The sequence below is a fragment of the Diplodia corticola genome (assembly GCF_001883845.1).
Source record: "Diplodia corticola strain CBS 112549 chromosome Unknown scaffold30, whole genome shotgun sequence".
NCBI lineage: Eukaryota > Fungi > Ascomycota > Dothideomycetes > Botryosphaeriales > Botryosphaeriaceae > Diplodia > Diplodia corticola.
The window spans coordinates 356,070-381,112 of NW_017971509.1; the positions used below are offsets into that span (position 1 = coordinate 356,070).

General features: G+C 57.2%; 8 protein-coding genes across 8 annotated transcripts; 7 read left to right on the plus strand and 1 right to left on the minus strand.

Moving 5' to 3' along the window:
• Positions 1 to 358: 358 nt before the first annotated feature.
• Positions 359 to 2,103, minus strand: BKCO1_30000112 (f-box domain protein; the record flags this gene model as incomplete). Its single annotated transcript, XM_020273878.1, has 2 exons — positions 359 to 1,742; positions 1,796 to 2,103. The coding sequence occupies 2 exons, from the start codon at positions 2,101 to 2,103 to the stop codon at positions 359 to 361; spliced, it is 1,692 nt and encodes a 563-aa protein (XP_020129709.1).
• A 1,450-nt stretch (positions 2,104 to 3,553) lies between these two features.
• BKCO1_30000113 (rna binding protein) lies at positions 3,554 to 5,628 on the plus strand (the record flags this gene model as incomplete). Its single annotated transcript, XM_020273879.1, has 4 exons — positions 3,554 to 3,709; positions 3,767 to 3,824; positions 3,889 to 4,595; positions 4,708 to 5,628. The coding sequence occupies 4 exons, from the start codon at positions 3,554 to 3,556 to the stop codon at positions 5,626 to 5,628; spliced, it is 1,842 nt and encodes a 613-aa protein (XP_020129708.1).
• Positions 5,629 to 6,869: 1,241 nt separating this feature from the next.
• Positions 6,870 to 7,391, plus strand: BKCO1_30000114 (epidermal growth factor receptor substrate 15-like; the record flags this gene model as incomplete). Its single annotated transcript, XM_020273880.1, has 1 exon — positions 6,870 to 7,391. The coding sequence occupies one exon, from the start codon at positions 6,870 to 6,872 to the stop codon at positions 7,389 to 7,391; it is 522 nt and encodes a 173-aa protein (XP_020129707.1).
• A 1,710-nt stretch (positions 7,392 to 9,101) lies between these two features.
• On the plus strand, positions 9,102 to 10,318 carry BKCO1_30000115 (clavaminate synthase-like protein; the record flags this gene model as incomplete). The annotated part of the gene is made up of 2 exons (XM_020273881.1): positions 9,102 to 10,130; positions 10,184 to 10,318. The coding sequence occupies 2 exons, from the start codon at positions 9,102 to 9,104 to the stop codon at positions 10,316 to 10,318; spliced, it is 1,164 nt and encodes a 387-aa protein (XP_020129706.1).
• Positions 10,319 to 11,007: 689 nt separating this feature from the next.
• Positions 11,008 to 12,510, plus strand: BKCO1_30000116 (late embryogenesis abundant-like protein; the record flags this gene model as incomplete). The annotated part of the gene is made up of 1 exon (XM_020273882.1): positions 11,008 to 12,510. The coding sequence occupies one exon, from the start codon at positions 11,008 to 11,010 to the stop codon at positions 12,508 to 12,510; it is 1,503 nt and encodes a 500-aa protein (XP_020129705.1).
• Positions 12,511 to 12,783: 273 nt separating this feature from the next.
• BKCO1_30000117 (dna replication licensing factor mcm5) lies at positions 12,784 to 15,043 on the plus strand (the record flags this gene model as incomplete). Its single annotated transcript, XM_020273883.1, has 3 exons — positions 12,784 to 12,920; positions 12,971 to 14,497; positions 14,551 to 15,043. The coding sequence occupies 3 exons, from the start codon at positions 12,784 to 12,786 to the stop codon at positions 15,041 to 15,043; spliced, it is 2,157 nt and encodes a 718-aa protein (XP_020129704.1).
• Positions 15,044 to 17,009: 1,966 nt separating this feature from the next.
• BKCO1_30000118 (glycogen synthase) lies at positions 17,010 to 19,309 on the plus strand (the record flags this gene model as incomplete). Its single annotated transcript, XM_020273884.1, has 5 exons — positions 17,010 to 17,076; positions 17,130 to 17,503; positions 17,553 to 18,915; positions 18,970 to 19,162; positions 19,216 to 19,309. 5 exons carry the CDS (start codon positions 17,010 to 17,012, stop codon positions 19,307 to 19,309), a joined length of 2,091 nt encoding a protein of 696 aa, XP_020129713.1.
• Positions 19,310 to 21,403: 2,094 nt separating this feature from the next.
• On the plus strand, positions 21,404 to 24,132 carry BKCO1_30000119 (potassium ion transporter; the record flags this gene model as incomplete). The annotated part of the gene is made up of 2 exons (XM_020273885.1): positions 21,404 to 21,512; positions 21,581 to 24,132. 2 exons carry the CDS (start codon positions 21,404 to 21,406, stop codon positions 24,130 to 24,132), a joined length of 2,661 nt encoding a protein of 886 aa, XP_020129712.1.
• Between the last annotated feature and the right edge of the window lie 911 nt (positions 24,133 to 25,043).

The following is a 25,043-nucleotide window of genomic DNA, read 5'->3' on the forward strand; positions in this document are numbered from 1 at the left end:
CCTCCCGAGCTTTTGCCGAGTGGCCCTCTGCGCATTCCACCTCGCTCCAGGAATGGGACACTACTTCGTTTGAGCACGTATTCTGCACCGAGTGACGCTGCAAACAAATTGAGATTCGCCTTGCTGAAAGCAAAGCCGGCTAATATCGATCAAAATGATGGTGTGCTCTACAGTTACATCCTGATTGTGGGTATCCTCCTAACGCCAGATGGGTGCATATGCAGTGTGTCCCAGCCTCCAGCTACCAGCGCCGAAGCAATCAGGTATCAAAGACCGAATCCATACTTTCCTTAATATCAAATCCCATGACTTTCTTCCTTAGCACGCAGAACTCCGTCGGACCGCACTTTGAGAGAACCTAACGCCACAAGTCTGCTCTGCTCGCCCTCTTATGGCTGTAGCTGTCCGCCCTGTTGTGACCTCTGAAATGGCCTCCTGAGTTGTTGCTCTTCGTCCAGCCGCCTGCGCTCTTCGGTCTCTCGGGCATCTCCGCCGGAACAGCCAGGAACCCACCGAATCCGTTGCCGACAACAACACTCTTGCGGTTGTCGTTGCCCCACTGGGGTCCCAGTCCCCTGGAGGCGTTGTACTCTGACAGAGGCCGTCCGCCACTGAAGCTGCCCCTGTGGCCTGGTTCGTCAGGAGGTTGGAAGGTCGAGAAGATCCAGTCGAGCTCGTCAAGACCCTTAGCGTAGATGTTCAAGGGCTGCGTAAGGCCTCTCGAACCAGATCCACCGTCAGTGGCATACGATGGCATCGGCGGAGCTAGAGTCAGTGTCTCCGCAAAGTCCGGATCGCGAACGTATAGCTCTTTCAGATTTGGGAGCGAATTTGTAAGGAGAGACGAGATTAGATAAGCATAGTAAGAAGAGTGCGGTGGTTGCAACCCTTGGAAGGCATTCGATGCGGATGTTATTTCGAAGTAGAGCTTTTGGAGAAGCATCGACCTGAGGGGTGGGCGTGCTTGCATCGGCAGCGACGCGGACACGGTATCGCGGATAGTCAGCTCCCGCATGTATGGGGCAGCCGTGAGGACTGTGTGAAGCTCGTCCACGGTCACACCAGTCGTGGATAGCGACAGGTACTGCAGCCTTGACATGTTCTCGCGGCCACTGAGGTAGGCGCACAGACCGTTTGCCGTGACTCCAGGCATCTCGTCCAACGTCAAGCGTTCCAGAGCAGGGAATTCCGGAACATTGGGCGCCAATTCGAACATCGAGTCATTCAGCCAAGGAGACTCCGAGACCTTCAGATTGATGAGATGCGGCAGGCAGGCAAGAATCCGCCTCATTGTCACCGGTTCGATTCTTAGCCGACTAAGCTCGAGAACCTCAATCCGCTGCCAAAAGCCCTGGATAAGCATCTCGAAGAGCTGCTCCGAACCAGCGTCGTACTTCATTTTTCGAAGGTTGTTTCCTCGGACTTGCAGCTCCTGGCGCAGAGTATGGCTTCCGGGATCGCCGGAATAGAATCCATCGGGCAGATCGACGTAGCGCAGATTGGGCAGGACAGAGACGGTGCGGGCGAGGTCAGCCTTGGACGTTTCGCGGGTCATGTACGGCAGCTTGAGCACCTCGACGGTCTCAGCAAGGTACTGGTTGTCTCGCACAGTCCGAGCAAAAAGCTGGAGACGGGCGGTCGGCACGTCAGTGGTTTCGTGACGTGACTTGCGGCGGCGATGCTGGCCAAGGATCTCTTCAAGCTCGCAGTAGTGGACGGCGTCGATGCGCACGCATTTGTAACTGCATGATCGTCAGGACAGACCCAGGGTCAATGATGCAGGTGCACGACTTACAGCAAGCCCTGGGCGACACCATACCAGCGCCGGCGTACCTGGGCGCAGCTCGCCAGATCGCGCAAATCGCACAGCATGCAGCCATCCCCGATCATGCTCTTCTCACTTGTCTCGTAGCTGTCATCGGTAGTGTGGGGACACACGAATTCGAAGATGCGGCGTAGCACCTTGTCGGGCAGCTGCTCGGTGCAGTTGCGGCCATGGTAGACCGGCAGCGGAGGGCTCGGGTAGGCGTGATGATCATGGTTGTGGTGCTTTAACTTGTCCTTGATGTTGCTCTTGGAGCGGAAATGCTTGAGCCAGCCCATATTAGCTGCAGAAGGGAAGGGAAAGGGAGAGATGGAGAGCGCAAACAGGGTAGTCGGCGCGCGGCGGAGGTGTTTGAAGCGGGGGATGCGGGCGCGAGCAAGGTTTCAAAACGTCGCTCCTTGAGCGGCGATCAGGGCCTCGTTCAGCGCGCACCAGGCAAGAACGCGTGGACGGGCGTGACGCGCCTTCCATGTCGCACTTGCCCTCAAGCCAGCCGCCGAAACAGACAGGACCTATGCGGCAACCAGCCGCCAGCTGTTAGCCGCCACGCCGTCGCCCTATGCGCTCCCTCGGCACGCGCTGGCGCGAAAGCCTAATTCATGCCTAGGTACAATAGGAGGCACGAGCGAGAGCGTAAATTAACACTGAGATCGCCATCCTCCTCTAGCCGCGTTTCATGGGCGGTCGAACCCAATGTCCGCATGTAGATCTGGATTCAAGAATCGTACAATGACGTCCAGCCGTTGGTCACAACCTCCCACGGAAACCGAGTGCACTGTTGTTGTGCGGGGCATGGATGCGAAACGGTGGACATTGTATTCTGCTTACGTGGGCGGGCTGAAACGAACACCCGGCCGTTGATGTCGGTTTCATGGCCATACAAAAGCGTCAAGGCGCAAGCACCAGCTGTGCGCGCAGGTAGGGTCCAAAGGCCCATGCGAAACAGGTTTGGGAGGGGTGTTTTCTTTGGCAACCCTGTGTGCTGCTATTTATTGCGCTCCGCCAGCCGCTCGCTGAGCGGCTAGCAGCCGGGCTGGCCAACGGGCGTGCCGCAGGCACTCAACGTGCGGGATTATGTTGCAGTTCCGCCAGGCCGATCCCTCCCGTGCGACTTCGCAGCTGGATATAGAGTGTGCATGTGCTGCAGTGCATGCGGACCGCTGCCCAGCGCCGGTCTTGCTTGCGCCGCTCTGGGCGTCTTGCCATCGAGGCGTGCGGCGCCGTGCTCGTGCGACCGAAGCCAGCTGCGCGCGCAGTCGACGGCCATGGGTGTACCATGGCTTGGGTGCTGTCTTTCGAGCCACGCGGGACCCGCGTGCGAATGAGAGCGCTGGGAACATGTTTCAGGAGCGATTCCGTCGAGCCGTGATATGACGAGGACGCGCTCGATGCGGCAATGGGCAATCTTTTGGGGCGACAGTAGAGTTGGCTGACGACCCGGCCGTGCTACGCGAGAACTTCACCACTCCAGCTTCTTCCAACACCGGCAGCCTCTCATCCATCTCGTGCCTCTGCCCTGACGCCACCCGCTGGCGAACTGCGTAGAGCCTGTGTCCTGCGACAACCCAGTGCTTGCCAGCTGCCTAGGCCGACGACGCTCATTCGATCCCTGCGGCTGTCTCTTTCCAACCCCTTCTCCGCCGGCGCTCCCGACTAGTCACCCACCGCTCCGTCCCTCCTCCCCATTGCAACACCGCCCGCTGTCCCGGGACCCGCGTGGACTCCATCATGGCTACCAATTCGCCCCAGGGAAGTAATCTGGACCGCTACGTCGTCATTCACGTAGCTACAACGTGTGACGAGCATGGCGTGTACGTGACCAAGGACTCCGCCGAGGTCATTGAGCTGGGATGGATCCTGCTGGACGCAAAGTCCTGTGAGGAGGTGTGCTCTCGGAAGCCCCATTGATGCGAGCAAATTTTTGCTGACACCTGGGTGAAGCTGCACCGCGAGAGCGTGCTCGTCAAGCCCGTCAACACGCCCATCACCCCTCTTTGCAGTGAGTCCACTCCTCCGTCTCGACTTGACTCGAGTCCGCCCGCTGACGCAAACCCTTCCAACAGCCTCTTTGACGACCCTCACCTGGGAGCACGTCCGCAACTCCGGCTCCTTCCGTGACGCCATCAACCGCTTCGACCAGTTCTCCAACGAGCACCTCCTCTCGAAGAATCTCGAATTCGCCTTCGTCACACTCGACTCGTGGGATCTTCGGGTGCAGCTTCCACGTGAGGCTCGGGACAAGGCCGTTGTGCTGCCGCCCTACCTGCAGCACTCCAGGACATTCGACCTGCGCACGGAGTACCAGCGTTGGCAAGCTCACCACCCGGAGTCTTTGCCTTTCGGCTCGAGCGCTCTGTCCAACATCTGCGCCGCCCTTGAGGTCGAGCCAGTCCAGTCGTCCGCTCCTATTAAGCACAACCTCCCTTTCCACCTGCAAGCATTGGCCCCCGCGTCGCCTAGGCGGGCTATGGAGGAGGCGGTCACTCTCGCTCGCGTTCTTAGGGGCCTTATCCGCAAGTCGCAACCTCCTCACGAGCACCCCGACGTCCTCACCCGCCCCATGGACGCCAGAGCAGACGTTCGCGCGTTCCTGTCTGAGCGTAGCAAGGTCCTCCACATGAGCGGTCTTCCCCACGACACGACGCAGTCTGAGTTGGAGAGCTGGTTCACACAGTTTGGTGGAAGGCCCATCGCTTTCTGGACGCTCCGCACACCGGATCAGCACAAGCCGACGGGCACTGGTTTCGCTATCTTCTCGTCGCATGAGGAGGTAAGTCTCATTCAGCCATCATATTCCTACGAAACCGCGACCGTGACATGCACGACGCACCCCACGCAAGTTGCAAGCTCGCGTTCCCGTTTCTTGCTAACTGCCCCTCCAGGCTGCCGAAAGTTTGTGTATGAACGGTCGTGCCTTGAACGAGAAGGCCATCGAGGTCTCGCCTTCCTCTAGCCGTGTCCTCGATCGTGCCGCTGAGATTCTCACCCCCTTCCCGCCAAGCAAGAACCGCCCTCGTCCCGGTGACTGGACCTGCCCGTCATGCGGCTTCTCCAACTTCCAGCGCCGTACTGCCTGCTTCCGCTGCTCGTTTCCTGCGATGTCTGGGGGCCCCGCCGGCGACCCAATGGGCTATAGCCCGTACGGCTATGGCCACCCTGGCATGATGGGCCCGCCCCACCACATGGGCCACGGACACGGCATGCCAGGCCACATGCGTGGTGGCAACAGCGGTGGCATTGTCCCCTTCCGTGCTGGCGATTGGAAGTGCGGCTCTGAAGGATGTGGCTATCACAACTTTGCCAAGAACGTCAGCTGCCTTCGCTGCGGTGCTAGCCGTGCCGGCGCTGCTGTTGTGGCTGACACGGCCTTCCCGTCGCCCATGGACACGCCTAGTAGCTACGGCATGGGACCTCCTTCGATGGCTGGAACGCCCGGTGCTGGGCCATTTGGTGCTGCTGGTGGATTTGGCTCTGGCGCGGGCTTCCCTGGCCAGCAATTCGGCGGTCCGCCCTCGACGTATGCCCTTCCTTCGGGCATTGGCGCTGCCAGCCCTTACCCTCCCATGGGCACTCAGTACGCGCCCAATGGCGGGATGCATGCGTCTCCTTTCGACAGCCGCGCGGCTGAGGCGGCTTTCTCCTCGGCTGGCCAGGCTCCGGCGTCAGCCGGCGCGGGGTTCTCCAACGGCGGCGTGCCGGACGGCCAGAACGACCCGTTCTCCTTCCTGACCCCCAGCTTCGGACAGCTTTCGGTGGGTGACGACGGGCGCCGTGGAGCTCCGGCCAACAAGTCTCCCGCTTAGGAAGCTTCTACAAAAGTCGTTGCGTTTTTTCCTCGCACATCGGATCGATAGTTTATTTCGGGAAATAAGTATTCGGGTGGCAGCAACGACTAGCGACGGCGTGGGATGGGCATCTTGTTTTTCGATTTACGTGGGTCCTCCTGGAATCAGCACTCGGTTGCGTCAAGGGAGCATGGCGGCAGGTTGGCACAAGGCATAGAACGAGATCTAATCTCTCGGAATGGTGTTTCGGAAGCTTCATTCGAACAAAAAAGTATGATGGCGGGTACAACGCGGACAACGGGTCATTCTGCATGGCGTCTCACGTTCGGCCGTCATCGAGGTGCTTGCTTTTCGGGCTTCTCAACGTCTTTTCTATCTCTCGCGAGCCTTTTGCTCTCTCTCTTTCTTGTCAAATGGTTTTCTCCGGAAATCTTTCTGGCTTGGTCTCTCTTCTCGGATGTCATTTCCCAAAATATTGCGGCATAGCGTTAGCGGGGGCAGGGGTTTACGGTGGATGGTAAGGAAGGAACCTGGACGGGGGCGCAGGTGGTGTGCAAAGGTTGCGGGCGGTTGCTTGGCCTCAGGGGATTGATAGGACTGGCATCTCCTTATTTTCTTCTTCTCCTTTGCTTTGGATGCTTGTGTGCCTTTCCACCTCGCGTATCTCCTTTCTTCTCCACCTTTTCTCTTTGACATGCAAATTGAGACAAAGATAAAGCCACTCCCTGTAGATCAATTGTCGAGACAAAATGTAACAGAATAGCGAAACGCACAGTTGCTCAGCCGGGATGTCACTGACGAATCGCGCGACGGGCCACGGCCATGGTGACTGACCGGGTGCGGCTGGCGTGGCTGCTCCGCGGCGTGGCTGCTCCGCGGCGTGGGGCACGACACGCGGCGCGCGTCAAGCTGGCCAAGCCTAAAGTCATGGTTGCGCCCGCCGCGTCCCGGGAACCGGGTAGCAGCTGGCACAGGCGACGACCGTCTGTCCTGGTTGTAGAACGTGAGCGTGCTCGAGGCGGGGGCGGCGCGTGTGGGCGGCAGCGACGACGGGAGCACGGTGCAAGCCCGATTGGACGAACTCCGCGGCCCAGCGCGACCTCTCTCCTCTGCAACCTGCCCTGCGTAACCAGGCTCGACACACTACCGCACGCCGATCTTCGGGCCGACAGGCGCTCACCACCTTCGCTTGCTCCTCGACGCCGCATGAATACCCGTTGACTCGTCGCCGCAGCCTGCCCGCCGCCGTGCCTGCCTCGATGGCTCGGGCCCGAGCGCGTGCCCGCGCCGCGACGACGGAGCTCGACTCGAATGCCCGCCGCCGCGCCCAGCTCCTCGAACAAGCAAAGGCCGACCAGCGTGAGCTGCGAGCCAAACTCGACCTGATCCCCATCCTCGAGGAGGCCCTCCAGAAAGAGCATGAGGCGGTCGAGTCGTGGACCAAGTGCCTGGAGGACGCCCAGGACTTTATCCGCGAGGTAGATGTGGAGAAGGCGAAGATCAAGAAGCAGATCTGCGAGAGCCTCGAGCACTTTCCCCGTCGCCTGACCTGTCCTCTGATGCGTCGTGCTGTTGGATTCCAGGAGAAGATCGCCGATAGCCGCGGTCGTGTGCGCGACATGATTACCGACACGCAGATGAAGCTGGCCGCTTCCAAGGGCCGCATCGACACAGTGCGACTGAAACTGCAGGTCACCAAGCGACGAGTCCAGTACCTGCGCCGCAAGATCAAAGCCACTGAAAAGCCCTTAGCGCCCTCGATACACACATCCACGGAATGACCCAGAGCGCCACATCTCTTTCGACGGTCGGGAATCGCCTGACGAGCAAAAGCTGCCATGCTTCTACATCAATGGCAGCCCGGCAACCGACTCACCACCCACTGCTAATCACTTTAGCGGGACCAAGTCTGGGGTTTGGCTGGATTGATGTCGACCGCAAATTCCCGCGTCTATTTTTGGTGGTCTGTTGGACCATTTCTTCCGGACAGCTTTGCTTCTCTGCACATTTGATGAACGTGAACGGCGTTTGAGAGCCGAGGTTGCCGCACACACCGGAGTTAAGATACCCCCAAGGTCGTCCGGATGATTTTACTTGACTTCCAGCATCCTTTCTGGATATTCATTTCTTCATTTGCTTCTCTGGTCGCCTGCTTGCCTGGCTCGTGGTTTCGTCGGAGGATTTCATGGGGCAACATTGAGCTCGAAGCCGCGCGGACACGCCACATCCGTACAGCTTGAAGCTTTCTTTTGTTGGTTTTGTGCACTGGGCTGATGGTTCCACGGTGCTTCCTTGTGGCGTTCGACCAGATACGCGGCATTCCTACAATAGCGAGAATAGCAGTCATTTGTCCCACTGTGGGATGCTGGCTGGGCACGGATTGTTTCAAACCAGTCAGTTTCCTGCACCTACCGGTCTTGGTAATTGGAGAATCGAGGCGAGATATGTAGCAGTCCAACACCCTAAGCATATGGTGAGACGTGTCTATTTCATTGGCTCCTTACCTGCAGCGGACTTGGCAGCGGACGCCCTCTTGGCAAGCCAGCGGATGACGCCCTCGCCGACTGGGCCTCGTAGTCAGGGCATGGGCGGGAGCTGGGCAGATCACCTCTCGCAGGGGCAGCTTCAGGGTGACAGAAACGCTGCTTAGGATCTCATTGGAGTTTCCGGCCGACTTTCAAGCGCCTCCAAGAGCGCCTGGGATTCATGATTGCAGCGGGACCTCGCAGCTTCCAGCACACAAGCAACGACAGCAACACACATTCGGACGAGCTGTTCATCACCGACAGCCTTGTTCAGACCCGTCAGATCAGGTTCTCAGCCGTTACATGATCCAATACTCAAATTCTTATAAAATCTCAGCACCATTTGGTTGTTGTCGTGTGTCTCCTCAGCTTCAAGGAATTCTGCACTCTACCTGCACGGCAAATTGGAACGTACCTCTATTGGAATCGTGCTTGGGTGCTCAACAGACATCATCATCACTGCTCCTCGTTTCAGCTACTTTGTTTAACCCCAGACGTCTGCATGCCCCAGTGTTTACAGAGAGCTTCTTTTATGTATTTTCATCGACGTAGGTATCCGCATGTAGGTATGGTGTCCATGAAAGAGGAAGAAGTCAACAACCGCAGATAACACACCGACTCTAGTGTGCCATTCGGGAGTCTGCGAAATATCGAGTGTAGAGTAGATCGGCGGCTGCCGCGCGGACGTGGGCGCCGTCGGCAGGAGATGCCGAAAGAGGCAGTAACGGGGATGACGTAAGACGTCAATCGAGGCGGCGCGATATGCCTCGACCTATCGCTGTCGTCGGTCACCACCCCACGTTTGCCCATAAAACATCAGGCAGCGCCTCCTGTCTCACCAAGACCTCCGTCTAGGCCATAATACCCTGCGACAGCGCCCCAGCTTCAGCAAGCCGGCCAAGACAACCAAGGGAGCTAGCACGCAACTTCGGATCTCTCTAGTCAAAGCATATCACTTACGACACTATGGCTGCCTCTGTCCAACCCCAGCCCTACATCCCCGCCTTCGACAAGGCCACTTCCGAGGCCGCTCGCCAAGGTGCAGCTTCCTACCTGCAGTCCCGCCTGGCCGCAGGGAAGGCAGATGCAGCCAAAGCCTCGCCTTTCACTGTCCCGACAATCGATCTGAGCCAATCCTTCTCCGGCGACCTGGCCGCCCGCCTCGCTGTCGCAGACCAGATCCGAACCGCGTGTACCGGCTCGGGATTCTTCACCATCACCGGCCATGGCGTGCCCGAGGACGTGTGCGCCGGCATCCTTGACCAGGCCCGCCGCTTCTTCCATGAGCTAAGCCCGGAGCAGAAAGACGCCATTCACATGCGTCAGAGCACCCTGCACCGTGGCTACGAGCCGCCAGCGTACACGACCTTTGTCGAGGGCAACGGCTCCGAGAGCAAGGAGGGCTTCAATTGGGGCTACGAGGAGAAGCTCGACGCCACCGGCGGCGACGGCAAGTACGTCGAGCTGGACGGCAGGAAACTCGGCCCCGGCGAAACGGCGAACCTCTGGCCCAAGGAGGAGGACTTGCCCGGCTTTTTCGACGGCGTGAAGACTTACTACAGCCGGGTGCTGGGGCTGGCGAGGCATCTCTTCAGGCTCTTTGCGTTGAGTTTGGGCTTGGAGGAGACCTACTTCGATGCCATGACCACCCACCCCGGTGGCATTGCCCGGCTGATGTACTACCCCGCCAAGGAGAAGGACGTCGAGATTAAGGAAGGGGATGACAAGATTGGCCTGGGCGCCCACTCGGATTACGAGTGTTTCACCCTTTTGCTGCCGAGCAGCACGCCTGGCTTGGAGATTTTGAGCCCGGAGGGTAAATGGGTGCCTGTGGGCAAGGTTGAGGGTGGTTTGATTGTGAACGTGGGCGATTTCCTGATGAGGTGGACGAATGATATGTACAAGAGCACTGTGCATAGGGTCGTGAACAGGACAAAGGAGGCGAGATACAGTGTCCCGTTCTTCTTCAGCATCAACTACGACCAGAAGGTCAAGGTAAGTGGGCTTTCCCTCTTGAAGCTCGGTAGTCAGTTAACGAGAGCTCTCAGACATTGCCAAACTGCGTCTCGGAAGACACCCCTTCCAAGTACCCGCCAATCAGGGCTGGTGAGTATATTCTGGAGCGTGCCAACGCTATCACTAAGGATGGTGCTGGATCGTATGGAAACGGCGACGTTTTCTAGAGAGGCTTTGACTACAAGTGAAAGGCTGAATGGAAAAAGAAAGAAAGAATCTTACATTCACACAAACGAAGCCTTGTAAACCTCGAGCTGCATGCATGTATCACCGTCACAAATACCCTTCATCACCGCAAACTGTCCCCATATTGCAACACGGCCGTTTGATCCTCCTTTAGCGTTTGCATTGTCCCTTGACATCGATTTCGACGTCTCGCTGATAGCGTTCTCTGTAGTACCTAATGAACTGACCTCGAATGATGAGTTTCGCAAGAGCATGCACTTTTGTCTTCTGCGAGTAGTTTTGCACACAACGTACGTGAGGGAACATTTGAAGCAAGGACCCGCAAAATTGCCGTGGTGAAGGTGAACGTGCATATTCCTGGTGCGATTCCTGGCTCACCCGGTGGGCAGAGGCAGAGACCCTGCCTAATGTATCACTCACTCTTGCCAACCTTAGCGGACCTGAGGAAGTGACAACCGGCCGATGACTCGCTTCGATATTTCCCGAAGCATCTATCGTACGAAGCCAACTCCCCATAACTAACACCACACAATCACATTCAAGTGGCCCAGGTCATTTGCCAACTCGCTTTGCTTGTGATAACAACATCCTCACTTCCCATATAAAACTACGCACTAGGCATTCGCAAAAAAACTTAAGCCACATCCTTATCAGCAACCTCGAAAGCAACATGACGCAGGATTTGAATTCCGCAGGAATTTCTCGCGCGACTGCCAACACGCCGTACCTCGAGTTCGTCACTTATGACCAAGTGTCCTATCCTCACCATCTCACCCGCATCGTTCACACCTCGGACTTCATCTACAGCGGACCCGCACTTGAAACGTCTTTTCGAAAGCAGGAGAGTAGCGAGGCTCAGCTGTTCAGCCTTGCCGCTGGAAAAGGCATTTCTGGGACATTCTCACCAGCCTTCCTCAACGCTTCTGGTATATCAGCAGAACCAACAGAGGACGCTGCTCTGTCCGATTCTATACATGGAGATTGTACCTACACGTCACCTCCAACCGGAGATGCCCACCAAGTCAACTTGCAGGATTGGGTCAGCAGGAATCTGAGCGGACAGCACCTGGACACTACGTTCTGGGCGCCACTGGCGAGATTCTTGGGGTATGTCAACAAACGTTGGATGGAAAAAGAAGATGGCGGAGCTCATGGGAAGAAGTGCTACGAACTTACTGTCAGAGCGATCAAGTGGAGATACGTCGAAGGGCCGGAATCCACACTGCCCCTCTGGCACACTGAATGGTGTTACCCTAGCAAGACACAGCAGCCGGATACTCCGACTGCTGCTGAAGACCATGACAATGAGCCAAGGTCTCCTGTGTATGATTTTCAGTCATATTCGCCACCAAACATCTTCAACACGGTGCACCCAAACGATTCTCTCTTCCGAGACCTCCCCGGGACTCCTACAACCCCTTCTCCAACAACTCCACCCACGTATCCTCAAGCTAGAGCGCCACCGAAAATTCCGATATTGCCCGCCCCATCTGCATCGAAGAGTCGGCGCCGCAGCCTCCAGATTGACGTTCTCCGTGCCAATGTCCTGAATACCAAGCATGCTGGACAGCCTATCGGTAGCGGCAGCCCTAAGACCCCGACCAGAGCCCGGCGTGGACCCCATCACCCGACAACGAAGGCGCCAACTTCAGCACCGGCGGGTCAGCTTCAATCCAATGTGGAAAACAGTACTTCGCCAAGCGGCAAACATGTCACTCGCCACCGTTTGGGCACCTCCAGCCCCGTCCGTGCACCCTCCACTCCTCGCCGGCACGACCCCCTCACTGACCAAGCCTCATCTTCCCCGATGCACATGGGGCAGTCCACTCATGATGAAGCAAACGTGCACAGCGCACCGGCGATCCGCATAATGGCTCCGCTTGCCGGCGATGGAACGCTATTCATGGACGAGCCCTATGCGCCGGCGGAATTGGTGTGGAGTACAATAGGAGACGACGTGGACCATGCCGTACGTACGCCGAAGCAGGGGGAGCTGGTGGTTTGGAGTGTGGGATGCGGCTACGAAGAGCAGGGGCCGGTTTACGCAGCTCCGCCGATGGGGGTGTCTCAGAAGCCGGCCATTAAGGGAGAGCTCGTTGGAGGGGACAGGGTGTTTGTGAGTCTGGTGATTGGGACGGAAGAGCAAGTGCGTGAGCGGGGCAGCCGATTTTGATTTTGACTTTGAGCGCAGATTAGAAGTAGTTGAACATGGCCGGCATTGCTAGTCGTTTCGGAACAGAGACAATTCACTCGGAACAATGAATAATGCGAGCCAGGTTGCAAGGTGCAAGATGAAGTCATTGGTGGCCGCCGCCACACGAGCCAACCACTTTACGCGTGGCGCGTGCAGGCGCGTGACGGACGCGTCGCGCGCGAGCTGCCGGGCTTTCGCCTTTTCTTCTGGCCCGCCCGCAATACCACAGCAACCACGCCAAACAACATCATAATGGATCGCCAAAGCACATACGCCCTCAGCCTGTTTGGCACCGATCGCGATGACTCCGAAAACACAAACTCTCACGTCCAGCAGCAGCTGACCGACTTTGTCCTCGATTTTCACATCGACAACGTTTTCATCTACAGGTGCAGTCGGCCCAGACCTTGCGTTCCGCAGCATTGCTGATGTTCTGCAGAGATCAAATCCGCGAGAACGTGTTGATCAAGCAATACTATTGTGACATTGACATCGCCCACCTCATTTCCTACAACGAAGAGCTGGCCCACAGGCTCACTACCGCCCCCGCCGACATCATTCCTCTCTTCGAGGCCGCCCTCAAGACCTGCACCCAGCGCATTGTCTACCCGTCGCAGAAGAACATCAGTCTTCCCCAACATCAGCTCCTTCTCCACTCGTCCGTCTCCGAGATCTCCATCCGCGACCTCAACGCTACCAATGTTTCCCACCTCGTTCGCATACCCGGCATCGTCATCGGCGCCTCCACCCTGACCTCGAAAGCAACCACGCTTCAAATACAATGTCGCAACTGTCAGCACGCGCAGACGCTACCAGTGACGAGTGGCTTCGCTGGCGTCTCGTTGCCGCGGACCTGCGCAAGACAAAGGACCGACGGCGACACGGCGGACAAGTGCCCACTGGATCCCTACTTTGTCGTCCACGAGAAGTGTGCCTTTATCGATCAGCAAGTTCTGAAGCTGCAGGAGGCTCCAGACCAGGTCCCGGTTGGAGAGCTTCCCCGCCATATCCTGGTCTCCGCCGACCGTTATCTGTGCAACAGAGTTGTCCCTGGTTCGAGATGCATCGTCATGGGCGTCTTCTCCATCTACCAGAGCAAAGGCGGCAAGAACAATTCTGCCGTTGCCATCCGCAACCCCTACCTTCGTGCCGTCGGCATCCACTCGCAGGTCGACCACACCATGAAAGGCAACGCCACCTTCACGGAAGAGGAAGAGCAGGAGTTCCTGGAGATGAGCAGACGGCCCGACCTCTACGAGCTTCTCGCGAGCTGCATTGCTCCTTCTATCTACGGGAATGTGGATATCAAGAAGGCAATAGCATGTCTCCTGTTCGGCGGTGCCAAGAAGATTCTGCCTGACGGCATGAAGCTGAGAGGCGATATCAACGTTCTTCTTCTCGGTGACCCAGGTACCGCCAAGTCGCAATTGTTGAAGTTTGTGGAGAAAGTTGCACCAATTGCTATTTACACCTCTGGCAAAGGTTCTTCCGCTGCAGGTTTAACAGCCTCTGTCCAGCGTGACCACAACACACGCGAATTCTACCTCGAAGGTGGTGCAATGGTTCTTGCGGACGGAGGCGTCGTCTGCATCGATGAGTTTGACAAGATGCGAGATGAGGATCGTGTGGCAATCCACGAAGCCATGGAGCAGCAGACAATTTCCATTGCCAAGGCGGGCATCACCACTATCTTGAACGCTAGGACATCGGTTCTCGCAGCTGCAAACCCTATATTCGGACGATACGATGACCTGAAGACTCCGGGCGAGAACATCGACTTTCAGACCACCATCCTGTCACGTTTCGATATGATTTTCATCGTCCGTGATGAGCACGAGCGTGGCCGCGATGAGAAAATAGCCAAGCACGTGATGGGAATCCACATAGGTGACGGCAGTATCGAGGATCAGGTGCAAGCTGAGATCTCGGTGGAGAAAATGAAGCGCTACATCAGCTATTGCAAACAGTAAGTCAAACCCGGTGTCGTTACAGGATGGCTCCTTTTGACAACTCTTCCAGAAAATGCGCCCCCCGCCTCTCTGCTGAGGCAGCAGAAAAGCTGTCCTCGCACTTCGTCAGCATCCGTCGTCAAGTTCATGCTGCCGAGATGACTGCCAATGCCCGCTCATCCATTCCCATCACCGTTCGTCAGCTCGAAGCTATTGTCCGTATAACAGAATCTTTGGCGAAGATGACCCTGTCGCCAATTGCCACAGAGACGCATGTGGACGAGGCGATCCGCCTCTTCCTGGCCAGTACCATGGACGCTGTGACCCAGGGCGAGGGCCAAGGTAGCCGGGAACTTATGGAAGAGGTTAACAAGGTCGAGGAGGAGCTCCGGAGACGTTTGCCCATCGGCTGGACTACCAGCTTGGCAACGCTAAAGCGAGAGTTTGTGGACGCAAAAGGCTACAGTGAACAGGCGCTCAACAGAGCTCTGGTTGTCATGCAACGGAGAGAAACGGTCCAGATCCGACACGGTGGCGCTCAGGTGCATCGGAGCGGTGTCTGATGAACGCGGACTGGTTTATCGGGTCTGTTCGCGGCTGATGACCTTTTTTTTTTTTTAATTCCCGCAGAGATATCGGCGTTTTGCAATGTGTCCATGGGCGATTGGGTTGATGAGGGAATCAACGACGGCTTAAGTAAGAATACCACGTTTGCTTTGATACGATGATAGCTTCAAAATATGCCAGGAGATAGAAAAATTCTTCAAGGACACGTCAATGGGTTGATAGATGCAAGCGACGCAGGTGCCGAAGATTAAGCTTCGATCAACACCGGTACTTGAAGCATAGGTAATCCCCACTGTTTGGTCAGTGCTTTGAAGCTGACTCGAAAGGTTGTCGCGCGAAAATCCCTTCGTCGCGAATACCAAGACCACAACCACGACCACGACCACGTCAACGTTTCTTTTGCGAAATGATGGTCTCCTCCAGGCTCGCCGTCATTGCAGATACGACAGCACCTGTGAGTGAGTTGGAGCTCTTGCGCCAGCTGACAAGTTATCACACATGAAAGCTCGCCTCAGTGATGCTACGGTTCACATTCCATCTAGGCTCATTCTATGGGTACTTGAACCAGTTCTCCGACACGATCCCCTGCAAACGGGCCCCATCTTTATCGGGACATCGTAGGCAGCAATTCTTGGCTGACGGGCAAGCTTGAGTCGTGGCAGGCCTATAAGAGAGCAGGCATTCGCCGTCGGCTGATTGCGCTGGCTGATGACCGTTGAACTGGCCAAGCGTCACCGCCTTCACGCCGGGTCGCAGCGCAATCCGAGTGGGAACGAGAGCCGGCGCACTGCAGGGGACACAATCAGATGCGAAGAGGCTCTGCACAGCATTGCGTCAGAGAGCCCCGTTGGTTGCGGGCTGGCTGGGCTCTTGGGCGCTATGCCTATTGTGGGGCAATCATGTGTTTCTGTTCGCGAGACATCATGACCTCTACGCAGGGATGGCTGGAGCGATTGTCCAGACGCAGATGCGGTATTTAGCTTGGACAGTACCCGAGCATGCGGACATGGCCTCCAGCTACCGGCGTGGGGAATCGGCGATGCCTCCGACGCGACGCGTTCGAGCAGGCAGGATCTGTCTGGTTCTTTGCAGCGCGCAATGGCATTATCTCGGGGGCGGCTGCGCGGTGGACTGTTGAGGAGGGCGGTCCGAGCTCTGCGGGGCACCGCACCATGGGACATGGGCACAGCTCCACGGGCTCGGCGCCGCTGATCCACGCCCATTATTGGGCGAGGTGCGCGTCCAGTTGCCTGTCTGCCCTCTCGCCATTGACGCGGTGAGGGCCACGAGGGCGCATGGGCATGCCGCCCCGCCCGGCTCACAGCCGCCTCAATTGACCCGTATCCAGGCCTCCCCAGCTGCGACGGGCGGGAGCGCTGGTGATGGAACTGCGGGGAGCTAGGCTGCACTGGGCACACTGAGGCGCCCCGCCGGGGCAAAAGCTCTCGAGAGCTCCACAGTAGTACGCTGCCACATCAGAGCAAACGCGGTGAGCTAAGACGCGTTCCTCGATAGCAAGGCGGCGGCGGCGGCGCCCGCGCCTACGACAGGCTTAGGCCACCGCGCGCATGCAGGGCGGCACGGCTGCTGGTGACGCTCACCCGATGCCTCTGACGTCGCGTAGCTCGCGAAGCGAATTCCCCCAGCCTCTCATCTCCGCACATCTTTTGCTGCTTGCTTCCGTCACCTGTTCCTCTCCATCCGAGCCGCTGTGCGCAGCTACCCACACTTCCAAGACGCCCCGGTTCCCGGTTGTTGCACCCAGACACGAGGAATACACTTTCCACGCTCCTTCCCGCTCCGTCACCTGTCTTCCTCCCAAGCCCTCGTGCGCACCCGTCCTCGCGCGCCTCCATCACCGTCGCGATCCCGTCGCGCGCATCGCTCAATTGACTTCTGCAGCGCCTTCCTCACTCTCTAATCAGCCTCTTCCCTCGGCAGCTTGTCGCCAGCACCACCGCAATGGCCGACACGCGAGACGTCACCAATCACGTCCTGTTCGAGGTCGCCACAGAGGTTGCCAATCGAGGTAAGCAGCCGCAAGCTCGACTGCCCGCATTGACTTGACTGACGGCGAAACAGTGGGCGGCATCTACTCAGTCCTCAAATCCAAGGCACAGGTCACCACAGCAGAATATGGCGCTGCCTATACGCTCCTTGGTCCCCTCAATCGTGCTTCAGCCGCAGTCGAGGTTGAAGAACTGGAGCCCAAGGACCCGGCCCTGTCTCAGACTATAAAGAACATGAACGATCGCGGCGTCACAACACTCTACGGCCGCTGGCTAATCGATGGCGCCCCGAGAGTCTTGCTCTTCGACACCGGCACCGCCTATCAGTTCCTCGACGAGTGGAAGGGCGATCTCTGGTCGGTTGCCGGGATCCCTTCACCCCCCGGCGACCATGAAACAAACGAGGCCATTGTGTTCGGCTATCTGATTGCATGGTTTTTGGGAGAGGTAAATCCGTCATTCCGACCCCCTAAAAAACATGTTAACCCCTCCCCAGTATGTCTTCCATGAAAAGAAGCGCGCCGTCGTTGCTCAATTCCACGAATGGCTTGCCGGAGTGGCTCTTCCTCTCTGCAAGAAGAGGCGCATCGATGTCACGACCATTTTCACGACGCACGCGACCCTCCTCGGTCGCTACCTTTGCGCCGGCTCAGTCGATTTCTACAACAATCTGCAGTACTTCGACGTTGATGCGGAAGCTGGCAAGCGCGGCATCTACCACAGATACTGCATCGAGAGGGGTGCGGCACACGCAGCCGATGTCTTCACCACCGTTTCGCATATCACTGCGTACGAAAGTGAGCACCTTCTGAAGCGCAAGCCGGATGGTGTGCTGCCTAACGGGCTGAACGTCAAGAAATTCTCGGCCACGCATGAGTTCCAGAATTTGCACCAGCAGGCCAAAGTCAAGATCAACGACTTTGTCCGCGGTCACTTTTACGGGCACAACGACTTCGATCCGGATAACACTCTTTACTTCTTCACTGCTGGTCGCTACGAATACCGCAATAAGGGCGTAGACATGTTCATAGAGTCATTGGCCCGTCTGAATCACCGCATGAAGAGCGCCAACTCGCCCATGACTGTCGTGGCTTTCGTTATCATGCCTGCTCAGACGCAGTCGCTGACGGTGGAAGCTCTCAAGGGCCAGGCTGTCATCAAGTCTCTGCACGACACGATTGACGTAATCTCCAAGAACGTTGGAAAGAAGCTGTTCGAGAGGTCGCTTGCGTGGCACGAAGGCATGGAGCTTCCCGAGGACAAAGAGCTCATCACGCCGGCAGACAAGATCCTGCTTCGCCGGCGGCTATTTGCCATGAAGCGTCACACTCTTCCGCCAATTGTCACGCACAATATGGTCAATGATCACGACGACCCAATCCTCAACCAGATTCGCCGGTGCCAACTCTTCAACCACCCCACCGATAGGGTGAAGATCGTGTTCCATCCCGAATTCTTGAACTCCGCAAACCCCGTGCTGCCCTTGGATTACGATGACTTCGTCCGTGGTACGCATCTCGGTGTTTTCTCCTCTTACTACGAGCCGTGGGGTTACACGCCTGCTGAGTGCACCGTTATGGGTGTCCCAAGCATCACGACGAACTTATCCGGCTTCGGCTGTTACATGGAGGAGTTGATCGAGAACGCCCAAGACTATGGCATCTACATCGTTGATAGGCGAATGAAGGGCGTCGATGACTCGGTAAACCAGCTCTCGGACTACATGTTCGAGTTCACGAAGAAGAGCAAGCGTCAGCGTATCAACCAGCGCAACAGGACGGAGAGACTGAGTGATTTGCTTGACTGGAAGCGGATGGGTATGGAGTACGTCAAGGCCCGCCAATTGGCCTTGCGCAGAGGTGAGTCAGGTCCATGCAATGTGAGAGGGGCACGGTTTCGCTGACAATTGATAGCCTACCCCGACGCCTTTGATGGCGGTGATGAGCCTGACTTCTTTGGCAACGCTGAAGTCAAGATTTCGCGCCCGCTGTCAGAGCCTGGGTCCCCGAGAGACCGGTCAGGCATGATGACACCTGGTGATTTTGCTTCGCTTCAGGAGGGCCGCGAAGGTCTGAGCACAGAGGATTACATTGCCTGGAGACTACCGTAAGTGGACACTGTTGACGTTTCGGGTGGAACAAGACTGACTGGAAGAACAGTGAGGAAGAGGAGACGGAAGACTACCCATTCCCGTTGACGTTGAAGACGAAGAGCGCGCCGGACTCTCCTGCGCTCAATGGGAACGGGGCGTAGCGACTGGGGCCGACAGCGCGCGAGCCGCCAGTTGAAGAGAGCGTCGCCCATGCGACCCGAACCGACCCGTGACCCCCACCGATCAACAAGCAATGGTGGGGCCTTTCGGATATGTGTTTTGCGGCGTCAAATCAACCGCAGCTGTACATGCATTGCTTGCTACACGTTTCTGTACTCTAGGCTCGATCGTTTATTTCTTGAATGGTTATCGTGCAGAAGGTCTAGGCCTTTCGAATTTTTTTTCATGCGCATTGTCCAACTGCCAGGTCAGCGGCGCGAAGATCGTTGGGATCTGAACACTGCAGCGACGATTGTAATAATGAAACCGACCCAATGGCAACATCAAGTGCTCGCTCCTATAAGGACCCACTCGTAAGTTTTCACCACCCTCTGTTTGAGTGTAGCCGGCGCAAGCGCCAGTAAATAGAACAGATGTGTTGGCGTCCCTGCAAGCGATCAGTCGTGTGGGGGATGATCAGAAACACGATCCCAAGACTCGTCGCTCTCCGTGCGATCCTGGCATCAGGCGATTAGCGTGCGGAGCGTCGTGCGGAGCGTCGTGCGGAGCGTTGTGCGGGCTTTGCCGCCAGCCAGGACGCCTGCACCAGCGCGCCGACGGAAGAGCGGCCGCTCCTCCGCCACTGACGAAGTGGGGACGCGGTCAGTCGGATTCACTGATTTGATCTGCATGGAAGTAGGCGCTTCGACTTAGCCCACGGACTACGCTATAGGTCGGTATAGCGGACGAAAGGATTCAAACTTCAAGGCGGATGACTGAGGCATTTATGTCGATGTAGATTGTGGCTAGTGACGCCTGCGCAGAAATAATTACGCTCCTCTTGAACATATTTCCAGGGGCATCAATATTGCACTCTACATACTTGGGTGACTGATCGAGGCCTGCGCCTAAATGCTTTCGTGTATTTTTAATTCACTTGTTTGCTGTAGCTGCCCATGCAGGCACGGCAGGCCGGTGCTTCCACAGCACGCAAGATCAGCGTCGTTCAAGGGTGTAATGCAATTCTGACATGCTGGCCTACTTTAACGACCGAGCACGTAGGTGGCCATCGCATTGAGCAGGGGCTGGCCTCCATGAGGCCAATTCGCCGTGATAAACGAAAGGCTGACTCGTTTCAAAACGTGGCTGATTGCCGACGGTGCTTGCGCATGCACAACCTCTGTGGCGCGGATTCTGGAAAAGGCTAAGTGATAGGCATGGGACCTTGGCGCGAGCCGATGGGCATGACGACGGTGTCCGCAGTACTGCAATCTGCCGGCTCGCGCCTGTGCCAGGTCTCGCCCGACAGCGTGGTGATTGTGGCACGCTGTCGGGGTGCGTGGTGTGAAAACGCAGCCCGCGTCTGGTGCTTGGGGAGGACAGCGCGCGCAGCGGAGCGCAGCGGAGCGCAGGCCTCGCTCCAGCTTCCCCAAAAAGACGGCAACGGCTTGAAGCAACGGCGCGAAGGTGCGGAAGGCGTGCTGAGTCGCGCGCGGTGCTTGGCAAACCTGAGCCCTGCGTCGTCAAGCGTCAAGCCGCGCCCGGCGCACCCACCGCTCTATCATCCCGACATACCATTGCCCTATTTCTCGATCCGCGCTGAGGAGAGACCCGGCCACTCAGCTGCTGCTCCCACTCCTACCCATCTATTCCCTCGCGTCACGACATGCCCTCCGCCGCCGGATATGCCTAATGTCCGCCATCCGCCCGCCAGCCCGCCGCGTGCTTCCCGCGCCCTTCCACCTCCTTCCCGCCCCGGCACTGCCACCACAACAATAACCACTGCTCGCCCGGACGCCATGGCTGGCGCTCTGTGAGGACGATTTCCCGGGTCCTGCCGAACCTTCTCGCTGTCACTAGCCGCTGCCACGTTCTCGTCCACCAGCATAACCTGGTAGATCCCCGGCCTCCGCATCCGCCCTCTGCTTCACCTTTCTTCCAGCCTTGCCTTTCAGTGGGGTTCCGCCCGCACCCCACACCTCACCAGGGCTCGGCCGCTGGGCGCGAAAAGTGCTTTCACGCCTCCGCCCGAGTCCAATTCCTTCGCGAACAGCCAGCGCAGCGCCACCCGCTCGCGCGTCTCCGCTCTCACAATCATGTTCACCCCCTTGATGGAGATGGGCGCCTGGGTCCGTAGCCGGCTGCCCTCGATGCCTACCGACTTCAGCTTCCGCCGCCCGCATTTTAATTTTATTACGCTTCACTGTAAGTACAATCGGCGCGCACCCGCGCTGTCGCTTCTGCTTGCGCCTGGGGCTGACGCGAGCACGCAGACCTATACATTCTTCTCATGACAATTCTCGGCTCCATCCTTCTCTACCCGGCCGGCGGTATGGATTACATCGATGCGCTATTCTTCGCCAGCGGTTCGGCGACTCAAAGCGGCTTGAACACCATCGACGTCAACAAGCTCTTCCTCTACCAGCAGGTCGTACTCATGCTCATCGCGTGCGTCTGCAACCCGATTTTCATAAATACCTTCGTTGTCTTTGTGCGCCTATACTGGTTCGAGAAGCGGTTCCAGGGTCTCGTAGCCGAGTCGCGCAACCGAAATCGCACTCGATCAAGAACAAGGAGCGAGGCCATAGAAGAAAGGGACGTGGGCGACGAGGAAGTGGGCGTCAACGGCCGCGCCATCACCGTCGTCCGGAACAGAGATGGCCATGCCCAAGGCGCGCCTTGCAATGTTGACGGCCAAATCGAGGAAGAAAACGAAAAGGACCCGCACTCTCTGCACGCCGAGGCACCCGAATCATCATCCGGCTCGGACGAAAAGGACGATCAGTTCGACACTATGAACAAGTCAGGCACGGTTGTTGATGCGAGCTCAAGTGCGGAGCAGCCCGATTCCATTCAGCCTTTCCACAGGGACATTACCTTCGCCGATGACGTCAAACCGCCCCCTCGACGCTCGATTGCGATCGAGGAACGTCTCCCAGTGAACCGTCCTGCGGAACAGCACATTGCTTTCGTCGAGAATCAGCGGCGGCCTAAAGCCAAGGGGCGGCTGCGCATCCCGGGTCCTAGAGAGTTTGACCGAGGTGACAAGCCGCAATCACTGGAAGAGGAAGATGGCGGTGTGCACCTGGCACGGGAACACACGAACGAATCCAGCATGCGCGGTAGGGATGAGGCGAACCAGCCAGCCGATACGGTCGACCCAGCAGCCAACGCGAACGGAGACGACCCAACCCTTAAGCGACACGTCTCCTTCGATGAGCACGTGGCCGGCGTGAGTGGAAAGATCCGGACCGGCTTCAGCAACGTGAAGCGTAGATTCACCCTGGGCGAGGATCATGACAACGAAGGTTCAGGCATGCGCCGTCGAGCAAGTACTTTCAGGACCTTCGTTACTGCGCGAAGCAAGGAACGCGAACAGGACCCCGCGCCGTACCTCAGCTGGCAGCCAACAATCGGCCGTAACTCAGCCTTTGTGGATCTGTCCGAGGAGCAGAGGGAAGAATTGGGCGGCATAGAATACCGCGCGTTGAAAACTCTGGCTTTCATTCTGGTGTTCTACTTTGTCGGTTTCCATCTCCTTGGCATGATATGCCACCTTCCCTGGATTGTGCGTTCGAGCTACAATGGAACAGTCTTGAAGCCGGACGGTATCAGCGCCGTCTGGTGGGGATTCTTCACGCCTGCATCGATGTTCAACGATCTCGGTTTCACGCTTACGCCGGATTCTATGGTCTCTTTCCAAAAGGCGGTGTTGCCCATGTTACTCGGCAGTTTCCTCATCATCATCGGCAACACTGGCTTTCCATGCATGTTGCGGCTGGTGATTTGGATGGCCGAGAAAATGGTCCCATACGGCAGCGGCGTTTGGGAGGAGGTCCGGTTTCTCCTGGACCATCCCAGACGTTGTTTTACCCTACTTTTCCCGAGCAAAGCTACTTGGTGGCTCTTCTGGGTCTTGGTACTGCTCAACGGTATTGACTTGATATTCTTCGTCATCCTCGACATCAACGACGAGACGGTCACGACACTCTCACCAGGCTACCGGGTTCTGGATGGTCTCTTCCAGGCGGCGAGCACACGTACGGCAGGTTTTGCATGCGTCAACATCGCCGATCTTCACCCAGCCGTCCAAGTGTCGTATCTGATCATGATGTACATCTCCGTCTTCCCGATTGCCATTTCTCTGCGTCGAACCAACGTCTACGAGGAAAAGTCGCTGGGTATCTGGGCCGAGCAAACAGCTCCCCCCGACGAGGGTGAGCAGAGCTACGTCGGCACTCACTTGCGGCGCCAGCTATCGTTCGATTTGTGGTACATTTTCATGGGCTTCTTCTTCATCGCAATCATCGAAGGGTCGCGCCTGGAGAACACGAACGACTTCTCGTTCACGCTCTTCTCGGTGCTGTTCGAAATCGTCTCGGCCTACGGTACCGTCGGGCTGTCCCTTGGCTATCCGAACGTCAACACGTCTTTCTCGGGTCAATTCAAGACGTTGTCAAAACTCATCATCATCGCGATGCAGATCCGTGGACGGCATAGAGGCCTGCCATACGCGCTGGATCGGGCCATCCTGCTTCCGTCGGAAACTTTGCACAAGAAAGAGGATGAGGACGCAGGCAGACGGGCAGCAGCAGTAGCGCGACGCAACAGCAACCTGAGCGACCTCGAGCGCATGGATCCGGGCGCATTCGCGGCTCGACCGCCGACGTTCCGAAGGGGAAGCGTCGCAACAGCCAGGGACGAAGAGGGGCCGACGGGTAACCAGTGGCTGAGCAATCAGAGAAGAAGCGCCAGCGCGGCGGGCTTGACGAAATTCTTGAGTGGAGCCTTATCGGCAGGACCGACAATTCAGAAGAGGGACTAATGTGTCCTGACCCGACCGGAATGGCAAACAAACTTGGGGCTATCCAACCTAGATTCACACATGTAGGTGAGAGGCGTAGACCGGGAGGTTTTTTCTTTTCTTTTTTCTTTTGGCTTTTCACGTACAAGACATAGAGCTCTCGGTGAGGAATTCTGAAACATCTATGGTTCGGATCAGCTAGGGAGGTGCAAAAAACCAGGCTTTTCTCCGTGCATTAGTATTCCCAATTCATTCAGCATGGCGTTGTTTAGTATACACGTTTAGTTCTATTTTGGGTGGCTGAGAGTGTCGTCATCTCACGACTGTAAACGATATAGACCTCTGCGTTTCCTTGTTTTGGGAACAGGAACACACTGTTTGTCCCCTTCCGTCTGTTTGCTTGGTGCTCAGTCTATTTCTTCTTTTCCTTTGCCATCGTAAATCCTGTTTATTTAGCTTCTCATTTCCCGGTCTCGCCGTTCATCATTGCTAGCCCGGCAGGCCTACGCAAGAACATGGCCTTGGAGCTTGCGTGCCGTCGGTACGACCTGCAAGAGGTGCGTTAGTCCGGGCAATTTACACGCCTGGATCGATGCTTTAACCGCCGATGATCGGCGGTCGTGTTATACAAGGCACAGCCATTCACATACTCGTGCGCAAAGCACGCAAGACGGCAGGTCGGGGGGGTGCTGAATAGATGTGCACAGGGATGCTGAGTCAGATCGGCGAGTGAGCGGACACGGGCAGTTTATGCCAGATTTTCGCCTCAGGCAACCCACACGGAAGGCGGCGGGTGGGGTGCGATGCGATGGTGTTGCAGCTGCTACGACGCCCATGTCGCATGGGGAAATTACGAATACGCACGTGTGTGGTGGATGCAGTCCGTAGACGGAGAGCCAGTCTCGGCTTCAGGTCAAACACGGGAGCAACGT